The following is a 14,460-nucleotide window of genomic DNA, read 5'->3' as shown; positions in this document are numbered from 1 at the left end:
GAAATAAAGAATCTGTTAGGATGCAGTTATCGTTTCCACACTCATGCACATATTGAATATAATCAGATAATTCACATCGAAAGGATGTCAGGCTGATTCAGTACTACCGGCAGGACACTTTGTCAAGTTTGATAAAAGCAGTCAAGCATGTGATATTTCCTAGTTTTCTCTACACAACAAGAGGCGTTAAGTGCGATTACAGGTCATCAAATAATCTGATAATGGGAGGGCCGTTTCATGATAATGCCATGTATTTTAGCTATAATATATGATACTGACCGTTGGGAATCACTGAAAGTGAAAATCTAACTTAAAACAAGTATATACCGTAAACATGTCCTTAAAAGGAATTTATGTAATTGCAGTAATATAGTTCTATTCGATATACTTTTGAATGCGTAATTAGAACTCTTTAGATATAGTTAGCATGCAAAGAAAAAATATTTGGAAAATGCATTTTTTAATTAGGAATTGCTGATAATAATGCCCTACTTGACATAAATTCAAACTTTTATTCATAGATGAGGTTGAACGGTCTACTAGATCTGGTAAGTACGACAATGCAATACACCTGGGTGATCTTGTATGGATGGTATACAATGTACAAATAAGGCCCGAATTGAAACTACCTGTCTACATCCAGTAGCATTCTGTCCATTGGTTCCATAACAGGAGAGCGAGAGAGAGGAGGGAGAGAGAGAGCGAGAGAGAGAGAGTGAGTGAGTGAGTGAGTGAGTTTAGTTTTACGCCGCACTCATAGAGAGAGAGAGAGAGAGAGAGAGAGAGAGGGGGGGGAAGGGAGGGAGAGGGAGTGAGGTGGGCACATCACCTATATCCCAAATAACAATATAACATGCATACAATCTTACATCTGACCAAAGCTGTACATGCTCAATAAACGTTGTGACAGGGTTGTATAAACATAATACAACCGCAAATCTCCCCTATGAAGATCGAACCATGTGATCCCCACTTGAAGATCGAACCATGTGATCCCCACTCGAAGATCGAACCACGTGATCCCCACTCGAAGATCGAACCATGTGATCCCCACTCGAAGATCGAAAAAGTTGATCCCCACTTGATCAACTTTTTTTTTTATGCAACTAATGGAAATTTCTTGTGTACTTATCTGTTTTGAATACTCCCGATTGACACATTGTCAATCAGTCTTCTAACAGGCGTAGATCATGGTGACCCACTTTCAGTAAGTATTCAAAATTCAAGATTCAAAATGTTTATTTGTAGAAAGGCCTTATGACCTAAAGTACAAATAATATAACAAAAAAATCTACAGAGCTACTTTATTTTCTTTTATACATTTAAATACACGTTAAGAAATTTCACAAGATTTAACAGAAAGATGTTATTATTTGATTGACACAGGTTTCAAACATTATTATGATTACCTCTACTACAATTTAGGATGAAACGATCTCTCTCTCCCACCTTCTCTCTCTCTCCAACCCTCTCTCTCCCACCCTCTCTCTCTCTCCTACCCTCTCTCTCCCACCCTCTCTCCCACCCTCTGTCTCTCTTTCTCTTACCCTCTCTCCTACCCTCTCTCCTCCTGCCCCCTGCTCCTCTCTCTCTCCCAGACCCTCTCCCTCCCACCCTCTCTCTCTCCTACCCTCTCTCTCTCCCTCCCTCCCCGACCCTCTCTCTCCTACCCTCTCTCCCACCCTCTCTCTCTCTTACCCTCTCTCTCCCCTCTCTCTCTCTTACCCTCTCTCTCTTTCTCTTACCCTCTCTCCTACCCTCTCTCTCCTACCCTCTCTCTCTCCAACCTCTCTCTCCAACCTCTCTCTCTCTGCAACCATCTCTCTCCTACCCCCTCTCTCTGTAACAAAACACACACAATCATACAATCCATAAATATCATTCAGCACTACATTACAGTGTTTACAAATGAAGGAATGGTTACTAAAGACATTTGCCTTACTCAGATATCCACTTCTAAATACAGTTAATACATGTCTGTGCTCATGGGAACGAATGTTAAACAATATTTTTCACAGTTAAGTAAAGACTAATTCGAATTATATAATGTGAGAGAATCACTCTGAAAATAATATTAGTTCTGATGAGCATGTTCTTCAACATGTTGACTAATGACATACAAAAATGATAGTAAATATACTAGAGTACTATGGCAGTTCCTCTCCTTACGCTTGCCGAAACATGAAGTAGTAGAAACAATTGTGTTAAATTTCAATAATACCACTTCAAATTGCAAAATATGTAATAAAATATTGATAACTATGATAGGTCCATAATACAACGAACCTTGTGAATAAACTAGTATGTCATACAAAGAATGTGCCTACAGTCGAACACCTTTGTGTCGAACTCTGATAACTCGATATCTCGGTTGTCTCGATATAATTTCTTGGTCCCGGCAAAATCCTTCATTATTTATCATTATTTGAACCCTTTTAAATCGATACGCATGTCTCGATATTTCGGGTATCTAAATATGATTTCATGGTCCCGACAAGCAAAATTACCCTTTTAACTCGATATTTGCAAGTAAAGTCGATATACATCTACCTTTCTGGCACAAGTATCCATCTGAACTGTGACTGTCTCCATGTGTTTACGCACACGCGGCGGCATGAATCAAAGGTAGCGGTAGTGTAAGCTAATTAAGGCTAATTGAGTTGTAGGTGTCACTTGTTTGTTTATCTAACTAGGATGTACTCCCAATTTCAACACCCCTGATAACGGATTATAGTCTCGAATCTAAACATAGTGAGAATCTAATCAGGGACTTGTGTCATCACGTGACAAGCAATTGATTGTTGAGTTGTTACTAAATTGCCGACTGAGAAATGCGGATTAGGAGTCAATTGACGTCCTGACACGATTTGTGGAATCGAGAGATGGAGGTCGAATGACACAAGGACTTGTAATGTATCAAGAATGGTTGACCAGTATTGCGTTCATGCCAGCACCAAATGCACGTCGGTTAAAACTTTCGGATTTCTGTGTATTTGCGATCTCTGTGAGGACAAATTAATAATAGACATGCAATCTACTGTTTTCTTTTGTTTTCTTTCATGTTGGTATGTGATGATATTCCCAATTCGGATAAGTCGATATATTTTCCTGGTCCCGTAAATATCGAGACATCGGTGTTCGACTGCATTTGTAGTAGCGTTGTAATGTTTCATTTACTTTGGAATGCACAATAAATCTATTCATATTATGAACGTTTGCGAAACTATTGCTTGCTAAAAATTGCAAAGTATGAACGATTTGGAGAATTATATATATACCTGTAGCATTCCTAACAATCACGCCTTGCTTGATATAGCTTCAACCTATCGTTTCAATTTTTAAGGTGAAGAAGAACACCCTCCTGTCTCTGGTTAGTAATGATATAGTTTATATATTACAAGCAGCTTTATGTTAAAACCCAAGGAATTTCTCCGAATTTCCCGTTGATATAGCCTGAAATATGGTGTGGGGAAATTATTATTTTATAAAATAAGATCTGGTATTTGCCACAAAACGTACAGAATCTTGAACAACAATGGTTTACCCATATATTCTGTCTCAACAAAATGGTATCTCGTGGCTAAACATAGATTTAAAGTTTAGCCATGGTAAATTGAATTTAAAACTGAATACATGGATAAGTTGTAAGATGTGATAACTGGTATATGTTTCTGTTATTTTTTGTGTATAATCTGGCAGACTCTCCGGGGACTGCTAACCCTGCCGTTGTTGTCCCTGTTGTCATCGCCGTCATCGCCGTCGTCGCCGTCGTTGTTGCTTTTGTGGTTATCAGGAAGAAACGCAAATCCACTGGTGAAAATCAGAATGTTCGCTCAGAAGGTAACCATTTGTGTATGTTAATAGCTAAACACTCTTGAAATAAGGTTAATTTGGTTAGCCTGTGGCATCATTCAAACTCCCGTTATCTGGCCAGTATATTAGTGTGGTTCTAATTGTATGACCCATGGTTTGACCTCTTCCAGTTGTCACAATAAAAACTTGTATCAGACTAGTACAGCCATCTGATGTCTGATATTCAATCTATTTAAAAGCCTTTCTGCAGGGAAGTGTCCTGGAATATTAACTGGTGATCGTGCGCTTCGATTAGAAGAGTAAGTGAGTGAGACAGTATTTCAGCCATATCGTGACTTTGTACAACAACAGGCATGATGAATACACTGAGATTATAAAACAAACTGTTAACGGAGGACAGAAAAAATCCACTAGCATATCACAGAAACAGAACTTAAAACTAGCATTCATCTTTAAAATGTTATTTCTATCAGAACGATACAATATCAAACACAAGCTATAGGTCGCCAGCAACTGAAGAACGATAACCATGATACTAAGGACCGTGGGGACTTACATTACTACCTTCATGGACCCTAGCTGGATTTACATCTTTCTTTCAGCCGTTGGCGATTGTACTCAAATTTAACCAAAGATCAGAAGAACATGTATTCTGCGATTAAAACACGTAGTATGAAAATTATCTTGAATGAAGCTGGACTTACATATCCTCTTAGGGGGACGATAATTGTACGCTACTTCAACCACCTTTGAAGGTATTGCCACTAACAGTCAAAGTTATTTCTTCATTCCAACCAATTAAAATGCATTTACCACTGACAATTCAACATCAAATTTATCAATTAGTTCGATTTCTTTTTTTTAAAAAGTATTAAATGAGAATGAACCTGATAAAACAAGATCAGTTACCGTTTTGATATTGAAATATTTATCCCTTGTAATGTAAAAAATCAATACAGTCAAGCAGAGACCATATCTATTATATGGTCTCTGAGTCAAGCAGGACATGCTTGACCGTTGATCTTTCATCACAAGGGATTCAAAACGGAGGATCTTCACCTTTCATTAAATATTCATGAGTATACCTGCTGTTGCCAATGCGACATCGTCGCATAATGGCCTCTTGAAATCTCGACTGACAAACCAAGTAGGTGTAACAAGTTGTTGGTTTTATTTGATGTAATATATTTATACCTACTTGGATGCCCCACTTTATTTGCATTAGATCACAGATGTAATATCTAATCATTGATCTGTAATCAGAGTATGGCATAAGAAGTGGTGTCACAGATTTGTTGAGTGCTGCCTTAGCAGCAGTATCGGCGATTGTGTTATAAAAACTCCAACATGGCCTGGTAACCAACAGAGGACGATGTCGTATTGGCCAGTAGGAAGATCGTTATACAATTCGATTATTTCGTTTAAGAGTGGATATTTACATGAGAGATTTTCAAAAGCCTGAAGCTATTGATTGTGAGAACATTTGGACATAGAAGTATGAAAGGTGTAAATGTTCTGTGGAATCATGATTCCGGGATGTATGTATGATGGTCAAAGGTGAACCAAGTGTTTATTATACAGTTTTACAACTTACTAAGTTTAAAATTATACCTTGATTGCTCTTAATTATTTACAGAGAAACCAGTTAGCGAATCACACGAACTATTGGAACAGGAAATCAAGCCACCAGGTTGGTTCTCGTTTCGTTTAGAAGGTCTTGACTGAAGGTAGTTAGTCATCACGTGTCATCACAGGTCGTTGTGTGCTTCGATTTTAAGGACATTAAGTGTGTGACCCGTGAAGATCCGGGGTAGAATAGGTCTTCAGCAACCCATGTGCTTGCCATAACAAGGCGACTATCTTTTCGTAAGAGGCGACTGACGGGATCGGGTGGTCAGTTTCGCTGACTTGGTTGACACATGTCATCGGTTCCCAATTGCGCAGATCGATGCTCATGCTGTTGATCACTGGATTGTCTTGTCCAGACTCGATTATTTACAGACCGCCGCCATATAGCTGGAATATCGCTGAGTGCGGCGTAAAACTAAACTCACTCACTCACTCACATACAAGTGTGAAAGGCATGATCATTATGTGAAAACATGATTCGGGTGTATATCATTCTAATGATAAATTCTGGTGGTAAAGAAAATCAGGTGTTTTTCAGTTCTACAAAATAAATGCAAAGTGTAAAATCATACATGAGTTTTTCTGTAATAGTTACAGTGGCAAATGGTAAGGTACCCAATGGCCTGAAGCAACAAGAGGATAAATAAACTTGACCAGGTAGTTATTGCTTCTTTCAGATGCATTTTGTATCTAGAGTATTTTGTTTCCTAGAGTTAAATCATGAAAGTACTTGATGTTAGTGTAAAGTTAGGCTTGTCGCACTGGCGACCCATTAGCCATAATTCGCTATGCAGAGTTGCATCCCTTTAGCATGTCCAAGCATCTGTGATGGTAGGTCAGTCCCGTGATGGTATGTTGTCCCGTGTGTATTTCTCAGCAACATGTATGTGTATGTTTGTCAGCAACATACTCGTGCTCACGTCCCTGATATCAGTGAGTGAGTGAGTGAGTGAGTGAGTGAGTGAGTGAGTGAGTGAGTGAGTGAGTGAGTGAGTATTGCTTAGCGCCGTATTAGCAATATTGCAGCTATTCGCTGCGATGATCAGTAGGGAAATGCATGACATTAATAATGACATTGTTGATTCATCTGCCTCCAGATTTTTGGAAATTTTGTTTCAAATATAGTGTTTATACAAACGCCTTTCAAATTCAAGTCTGTAGTGTCACAGATTATGACACATATTGTGATTGTCTGAATATTTTCTTGTCCATTTTCATTACTGAAGTTTTGTTAACATTCTGTGCTGGTACATCGTTATGACATACAAGTCACATTACATATGGTGCATACATCTTTCCGTTTTCTTGCAGACCAACAAAGGTGTACGGATGCACTTCATTCGGACAAGTTAGATCCCACTGCTTTGGGGCAATTGGCAACATACACTTACTTCTACATGCAAATGATTGGTGCTAACCCCGAAATCACATGATAACCTGTTTCGTCAACCATTTGATGTCATCACTCATTATCATTAATTTTTCCTATCAATTTTTTCCCCTTGTTATTCTCTTTAACTACGGAAGCGTAGCAGGGCCACGGTAAAAGAAGAATGGTCTCACTATCTCCTACGTAGGACATAATATCTCCCACGTAGGATTTAGTATCTCCTACGTAGGAGATAATGAGACTAAAAAAAATCACATGTGGCCCTACTATGCTTGTGTACGTAACTCCAAATAGTATCTGTTTCTACAGATCGTATAGACTTATCATTTTTTGGCAATGACATGTTATATTGTCTATTTTTGTCTTTGAATCACTGTCACAAACTGATGATATAAAATGTTCGCGAAAACGTGGTGGTACTTAGAACTTTGAAGACTTCTGCTTATATCGACCGTTCGACGTAGATTCGTACCCAGTTATTAAGTTAAAAAGATTACAACCTAGTTAGGATATATGTATGAATATGTGCCGATAAGTATACTCATAGGATAATAAATATAATGAAGCTATGGCTTGAGATGGTATGTCATATCCTGAATCACTGTTTGTCAAAGTTTGTGACGGTGGGTTTTTAGAGCCCCTGAGAGTGTTTGTGTTTTTCGTCTATGTTTGGTCGAGCGAGTATGGATTTAGTCAAACTGATTCTGATGGCTGGTGGGTTGAGAGGGCTGATGGTCCTGCTGCCTTGACTGTAGAAGGATTATCTTCTGAGATGTTGAAATCTGTCCACTATTCGGTAGATTTCATCGGGAAACCAGACACCACAGTCACAATTATACCGGTCACTACATCTCTGTTAGAGGATGGGTTGCAGCTATTAACCTGCAAATGTCATGTATCAGCAGGTCATAATTTGAAACGTGGGTCTCATTTCATGAAATTTCATAAACATTTCCAGTTAGTTGATTGGCTGTAAATTAGATATTCAGCACTTACGATGAATCATGATTGGTGTTGCATGTCCAGGCCACTTTGAAGGTCAGTCGATTATTTAGTGACTTCAGCAATATGTCATTCAGACGGTATAATGAGTTAGATAAGGATACTTCATATTGGTCACACCATCGATTACTAAAACAAGTAATATTGGTTTTTATTGAAGGTATAGGTGTCAGGTGTCAACTACTTATAACTTATGTTCCGAGTTAGAAACGGTCTTCAGCAACCCACGTTTGTCGTTAGAGGGGAGCTGCGGGATCAGGCTTGCCTTGGTTGACACGTGTCATAGTGTACCAACTGCGTGGATCGATGTTCTTTATATCAATCACTGGATTGTCTGGTGCAGACTCAGTCATGCAGCGGGAATGTTGTTCAGTAAAGTGTCAAACAACAAACAACAAAAGTGTCACGTGGACCTCCCAAACCCCCAGTTAACATTATATCTTGGTTTGCTATGTCGGGTCCTATTTTCAGAAGAATATCGATTACCACCGATGAACTTCAAGGTCACAGCAATCATCACTGCCATATTTCAAAACTGCCATATTGGTAATTTTCATTTCGTATTAATACAATGTGAAACTATTTTCAGTGATTAACCTTGAATCGATACGGGATAACTTGCAATGTCACACCGAAAGACTTCAATATACTTTTGAACTTTTTGCACTGTGCTATGTTTGTAATTGCTGAATTGATGGTAAAGGTCAGAAGGCCATATGCTTTTGTAGGCATTGAATGTTAGCTTTCAAGATCTACTACATGAAGTATTTTCTTCAAGACCGGAAAATTGTGTTTCTAATGGAAGCGGGAAAGAAAGGTAGATAGTGGTAGTTAGCAGCATCAAAGTTACATTGCTTGTTTGTAATGCATAGAGATTACTAGCAAGCAAAATGATCATAGGTATCTGTCATATCAGAATACCCAAAATGAACATAGATGTCTGTCATATCAGAATACCTTTGTTGGGCATGTTTTATAACAAATCATTCGCGCATTTGTGTTTTGCTGCAACAGTAAGATATGTAATTCCTTATTCACTCAATAATATTGTCTCCATTTGGACAATAATTGTCTGTGTTTCTTATGTGATGATCTATAGATACGCGATCCCCAGTTTTCAACCTATTGCTTAAATCGCCAAAGGGAACTGCATTTATTAAAAGGCCAATCAAATACGTATAAGAAATTGCTTGGTTTGGATAATCATAAAACAAACCTGATATATATCGCGGTCGAGAAAAAAACTCCAAAAATTTTTGTTTGTTTTTTAGTATATTGATGTAAATGCTTTCCTGTGATTTTATATTGTGTGGTGTGTGTTTGCATTTTATATAATCTGGAACACTATGAAAACGCAATTTAATTCAGAAATGATTTAATGGGAAACTTGAATAGAGACAGTTAAGATTCCTTGTGTGATTTTCATTTGCATGTTTATCAAAAGAAATGTACCTGTATTGTGACGTTACATTTGATAACATAATGATTATTAACATACAGTTTACATTGTTTGCCATGCACCATACATTCAACAAAAAAGCATTAATATTAAGAGGAACGTGAAAATTGTGTTTTCAAAGGTTTTAGATATTTCCACTCTTTGAATCGTTTGATTTATCTTAATGTTTACCATGCCTTTACAATTGCTTAGTAGAATAGGTGTTAGTCTCGTTTTACAGTTGTTATTCTGTACTTTTCTTTCGTTTTTCAAGTTACATCTGTGAGCTTTCCTCGATCATTTTATGGCCAGGATTTATCAAACGAATCTGCATTAGGTATCCAGTTTCGAAGCCAACGTTTTCTAAACTCCAAACAGAAAACAAATATGGGACATTCGGAATTTGAGATTGGATTGAGATTATTCTGTTTGGAAGGAATGAAATGACATGACAAAATAACGATAAAGATACAATATAATTGTAACTAATTCAGTGTTTGCTTTACATTTTCTTTTCAGCTCCCTCTTCGTTTGTTATTCAAGGATATTTAACTCAGACTTAACGTATTAAGGTGTTTGCTTCCACCAATGCTTTGTAACAGCCTGTAGAAATTAATTTGAAATAAAGACGAGTGTTGCTCACAAGTGTTCTGTGTTAAGATTGAAATTCCTGTTGGCTTTGTATGTGAGTGTTTGTGTTGTGTGTGTGTGTGTGCGTGCGCGCCCGCACTTGTGGGTGTGTGAGGGGGAGGGGGGATGGTGGGGGTAGGGTGTTGTCGCTCTTTGTCTTTTTGGCTGACGTAAGAGCTAATAATATTCTTATGTTTCCTATCTTGTTTTGAATGAAAAACAATAACACTGCATATGTAATCACATATTACTTTATTTTAATCACGCGATGAAGATTATAACCACTGTACTAGGTGCGGTGTACAGTCTGTACTTGCGTCGCACACCGGGGTAAACGTTTCACTTTGGTTGTCCTTTCACACAGTATTGTGTTTGTAGATGTGGGATGGAGGGACGTTTAGGTATGATTTATCACATAAAGGTGGACTTTGTACTGTGGTTCTTTAGAGGAGAGACTGAAGGATGGAGTGACGTGTAGATGTGGAACTGTTCCATCACATAAGGATGCATTTGGTGCTAGGCTCTTGCGTAGAGGAGGCTGAAGGGTGGACAGACGTGTAGCTGTGGAACTGTTCCCTAACAAAAGGCTGCATCTGGCGCTAGGGTCCTGAGAAGAGGAGTCTGAAGGGTGGATATTTGTGAAGATGTGGAAATGTTCCCTCACATAAGGCTGCATCTGGCGCTAGGGTCCTGTGTAGAGGAGGCTGAAGGATGGATATTTGTGAAGATGTGGAACTGTTCCCTCACATAAGGCTGCATCTGGTGCTAGGGTGCTGTGTAGAGGAGGCTGAAGGATGGAGAGACGTGTAGATTTGGAACTGTTCCCTCACATAAGGCTGCATCTGGTGCTAGGGTGCTGTGTAGAGGAGGCTGAAGGATGGAGAGACGTGTAGATTTGGAACTGTTCCCTCACATAAGGCTGCATCTGGTGCTAGCGTCCTGTGTAGAGGAGGCTGAAGTGTGGAGAGACGTGTAGATTTGGAACTGTTCCCTCACATAAGGCTGCATCTGGTGCTAGGGTCCTGTGTAGAGGAGGCTGAAGAGTGGAGAGACGTGTAGATTTGGAACTGTTCCCTCACATAAGGCTGCATCTGGTGCTAGGGTCCTGTGAAGAGGAGGCTGAAGGGTGGAGAGACGTGTAGATTTGGAACTGTTCCCTCACATAAGGCTGCATCTGGCGCTAGGGTCCTGAGAAGAGGAGGCTGAAGGATGGATATTTGTGAAGATGTGGAACTGTTCCCTCACATAAGGCTGCATCTGGTGCTAGGGTCCTGTGTAGAGGAGGCTGAAGGGTGGAGAGACGTGTAGATTTGGAACTGTTCCCTTAGAAGCCTCTCATAATCGTGCAGAGACAACATATCTTCGTTGTTGATGGTCGCATAAGGAGACTCATGATCATTTGCGTCACTTGATAGTCTATCTCCTAACACAGTTAGGTATGTACCGCATTTGCTGAGAAAACATGCATGATATAAATGGTTACATAAAAACACATTTACCGAAGTCCATATGCATCACAGTGTGTCTCCAGATGACAAATAGTGACTACAATGTATTTCATACATTTTGTCAAATACGATGGATACCTCATCGATTGAAGTCAGAAAGCCATATCTTCACTTCAGGTTTGACAAACATCCTGAAATCGTCTCTTTATTACATAAACAGCATGAAGTAGTCTATTTATCATATTTATAATATATTTATTATATTTTCATGCCACAATTGCCTCCTTTACAAAAGTCGTCAGCTCATTCGTATTCCCTATCACTACAGTTATCAGCAGCACAAAGTAGTTCCTCGTTCAAACTTAAACAAATCAAAAAACACATACAGAATAAAGTCCGATATTTCTCATTGATATTCCGTGTTTGGAAGAACAAGAATGTTACAAACATCATTTAAAGCTCTTTTGTGTTGCGCCAAAGGGGAACGCGCATTAATTAATGTAAACAACACCGCGGCGATGACGGCAAGGATCAGTGGTCCGGCCTTCTTCGTGGGATGTTTGTCGCGCGACAATCAAACACTACGCTACAGACAGCAGGATATTAGTGTTTTGTAGCATGAAAGGTAAAGGAAGCGCCCCACACAGTCATATATCGCTGCCATACCTGCTAAATGACCTTGAAACGCCTTCTCATTACGAGGCCTAATTGATCTTAATTGGTCTCACCAGTTGTCCCAATTTTGGCAGTGAGATACAACACCTGCATGGTCCAGTGCACAACCGACTGCCAAAAATGGGAAATCACCGTTTGCTGGATGCTGGAAACGCGTAAAAGAGACTGGATTTCGATGCACTTTGACATATCGTGAAACAATTACGTCTTTTGAATAAATTATGTTTTAAAGAAACTTATTGAAATGGTTTTCATTATAACGATTATATACATACCTCACGTTATGACCATCTGTAATTAAACATTATCAATTGGCAAACTATCAACTCAAAATATATATCAAAATATATATAAATGTGATATTTCTAAAACAAAACTATAATTTGTCGTGGTATAATTGTTTAAGGTAATGATAACGCTACATGTCGTGTTACAAGCAATGATTTTCACAACACCAATGCAGTTTGATTTCACCGATATGTGTGGCATACCACTCCTGATAGAGTAACTGTTTGGTGAATCTCGTCAACTATTTAAATGGTCTAAGTTATTTGTAGGCGGTTGGGTTAGCTAGTGGTTAAAGCGTTCACTCGTCACGTCGAAGTCCATTTCTGCTGAAGCTGGAATATTGCTAAAAGCGGCGTAAACTACACTCACTCACCCATAGTTATTTGTTTACTCTCGTGTGTGAAATACGCATCATGTCGGACCCGCACGTAAAATCTCAAAATCATTATCACAAGATCAGTCTGACGGGGACACTAAATCGATAACGCCAACTTCCTTGTTCATGTTTGTGAGTGCATGTTCAATATGTTTTCCGTTGTTGTTCATCTGACTACATATGGAACATCACTTGCCACACAGTCAGGTTTTATAAGTACAACTTCAATGAAGGAGATATCAGTACATACGTCGTGCATCCAACTACAACTGAGACAACAGTGAGGATGATGGAGTAAGCTGCAACAACAGGGACGATGTCGTCGACGTTGGCAAGTGGTACTGGAGACAAAGATACTCTGTTAATGAAGATGATTAGTTGGTTGCTGTTTAACGCCACACTCAGCAATATTCCAGCTATATATTGGTGGTCTGTAAATAATCGAGTCTGGACCAGACAATCCGGTGATCAACAGCATGAGCATCGATCTATTCAATTCGGATACGATGACATGTGTCAACCAAGTCAGCAAGCCTGAGCACCGATACCTTTAGTCGCCTCTTACGACAAGCATGGGTTACTGAAGACCACTTCAGAGGTAGAGATAAGCTGCGTATCTGCGTAAATTACTCAAATATTTATGTGAAAACTCAATTCCTATTCAGTCTATTGCGTTGTATACAAGTACGCTTGAAATTTTGTAAATACTCAATAGATGTGATGTTACATGCGTACACACAAAAGTGTCAAATCTTAGCTTGCGTACCGGTGGATAGATACAATAACTGAGGTATTGAGAGGTTCTATTTCAGGACATGAACTTGGCAACTTGCAGCCTCTCTTATCGTTTCTCATATTACAGATCAAATATAAATAACAAACACTAACATTTAAAACTTTATTATCTTTTAACAATTAATGGAAAGTGACAAAATACCCAATTGAGTTTGAGTGAGGTGGGTACAATTTATTTGGTTACTCAAAGGAAAATTAGGATACCCAATTGACATGACCACAAGCGAGTACATAACTCAATGACCCAACACGTTATCTGTAGCTCTGCCACTTATAATCCGGATCTTATGTGGGTTATTAACTATGAGAAATGCATCTGTACATGTACAAGTACGTTTTGCTATTGTGAGAACATTTAGTTTATGATTTCTTGAAGGGTGCAAGACGAGCTCCAGTGTCGTAGGGAGAAATATTCCCCCAGCCAATCAGAATGCGCGTATGTGGAGAAGAAATGAGACAAAATAGTTAGTTGAAATAATTTTCATTTCGGCTTGCATAATTTTTTCCCAGACACTTCAATTATATTTTAATTATTGCACAGTCCCCCTGGTTTTCCTGAATTTTTACAGCCAGGATATATTAACATTATGGCGTAGAAACGTATTTAAGCATGTTAAACACACCCTTTGAGGTAATTTCCTTGGCGTGGATGCCATGTTTGTTTTCCAAGTAAACTAGACTTACATGCCTTGAAAATAGTTCGGCGACTGGACTATTTCTTTCTCTATGCGCTGTTGCGCTCAGACAGAGTCAAGTTCAGTAAAATGGCTACGAGAGGGGTACGAGTCTTCTTTCAGGTTACGGAAAGGAACGAGTAGTTACGAATGGAGTATCTCCCAAATTAAACAAAAAGCTGTACTATAATACACCTAAGAAGGTACTGTTTGTACTTGCTATTTCTTAAAATGTACATGAAAACATTCCCGAATTTCATCCTGATCTTCCACTGATGAGGAAATGCACTGACAGTGAAACG

At 38.9% G+C, this 14,460-nt stretch overlaps 1 protein-coding gene across 2 annotated transcripts in view; it reads left to right on the top strand.

The window, feature by feature from the left end:
- LOC124256699 overlaps positions 1–9,917 on the top strand; it is a 60,965-nt gene extending 51,048 nt beyond the window's left edge. The window contains exons 7-12 of one of the 2 annotated variants that reach the window (XM_046690670.1): positions 522–548; positions 3,344–3,370; positions 3,700–3,840; positions 5,450–5,503; positions 6,034–6,048; positions 6,754–9,917. In XM_046690670.1, coding sequence (XP_046546626.1) covers positions 522–548; positions 3,344–3,370; positions 3,700–3,840; positions 5,450–5,503; positions 6,034–6,048; positions 6,754–6,875 — 386 coding nt within the window. In that variant the 3' untranslated portion in view covers positions 6,876–9,917. The remainder of the gene's footprint in view (positions 1–521; positions 549–3,343; positions 3,371–3,699; positions 3,841–5,449; positions 5,504–6,033; positions 6,049–6,753) is intronic. The other variant, XM_046690671.1, reaches the window with a different exon arrangement.
- Positions 9,918–14,460: the final 4,543 nt, after the last annotated feature.

Source organism: Haliotis rubra, unplaced genomic scaffold (genome assembly GCF_003918875.1).
Source record: "Haliotis rubra isolate DU_JTF1 unplaced genomic scaffold, ASM391887v1 Scf636, whole genome shotgun sequence".
Classification (NCBI taxonomy): Eukaryota; Metazoa; Mollusca; class Gastropoda; order Lepetellida; family Haliotidae; genus Haliotis; species Haliotis rubra.
The sequence above is the reverse complement of the archived record's forward strand: the minus strand, read 5'-3'. Positions and strand labels throughout refer to the sequence as shown.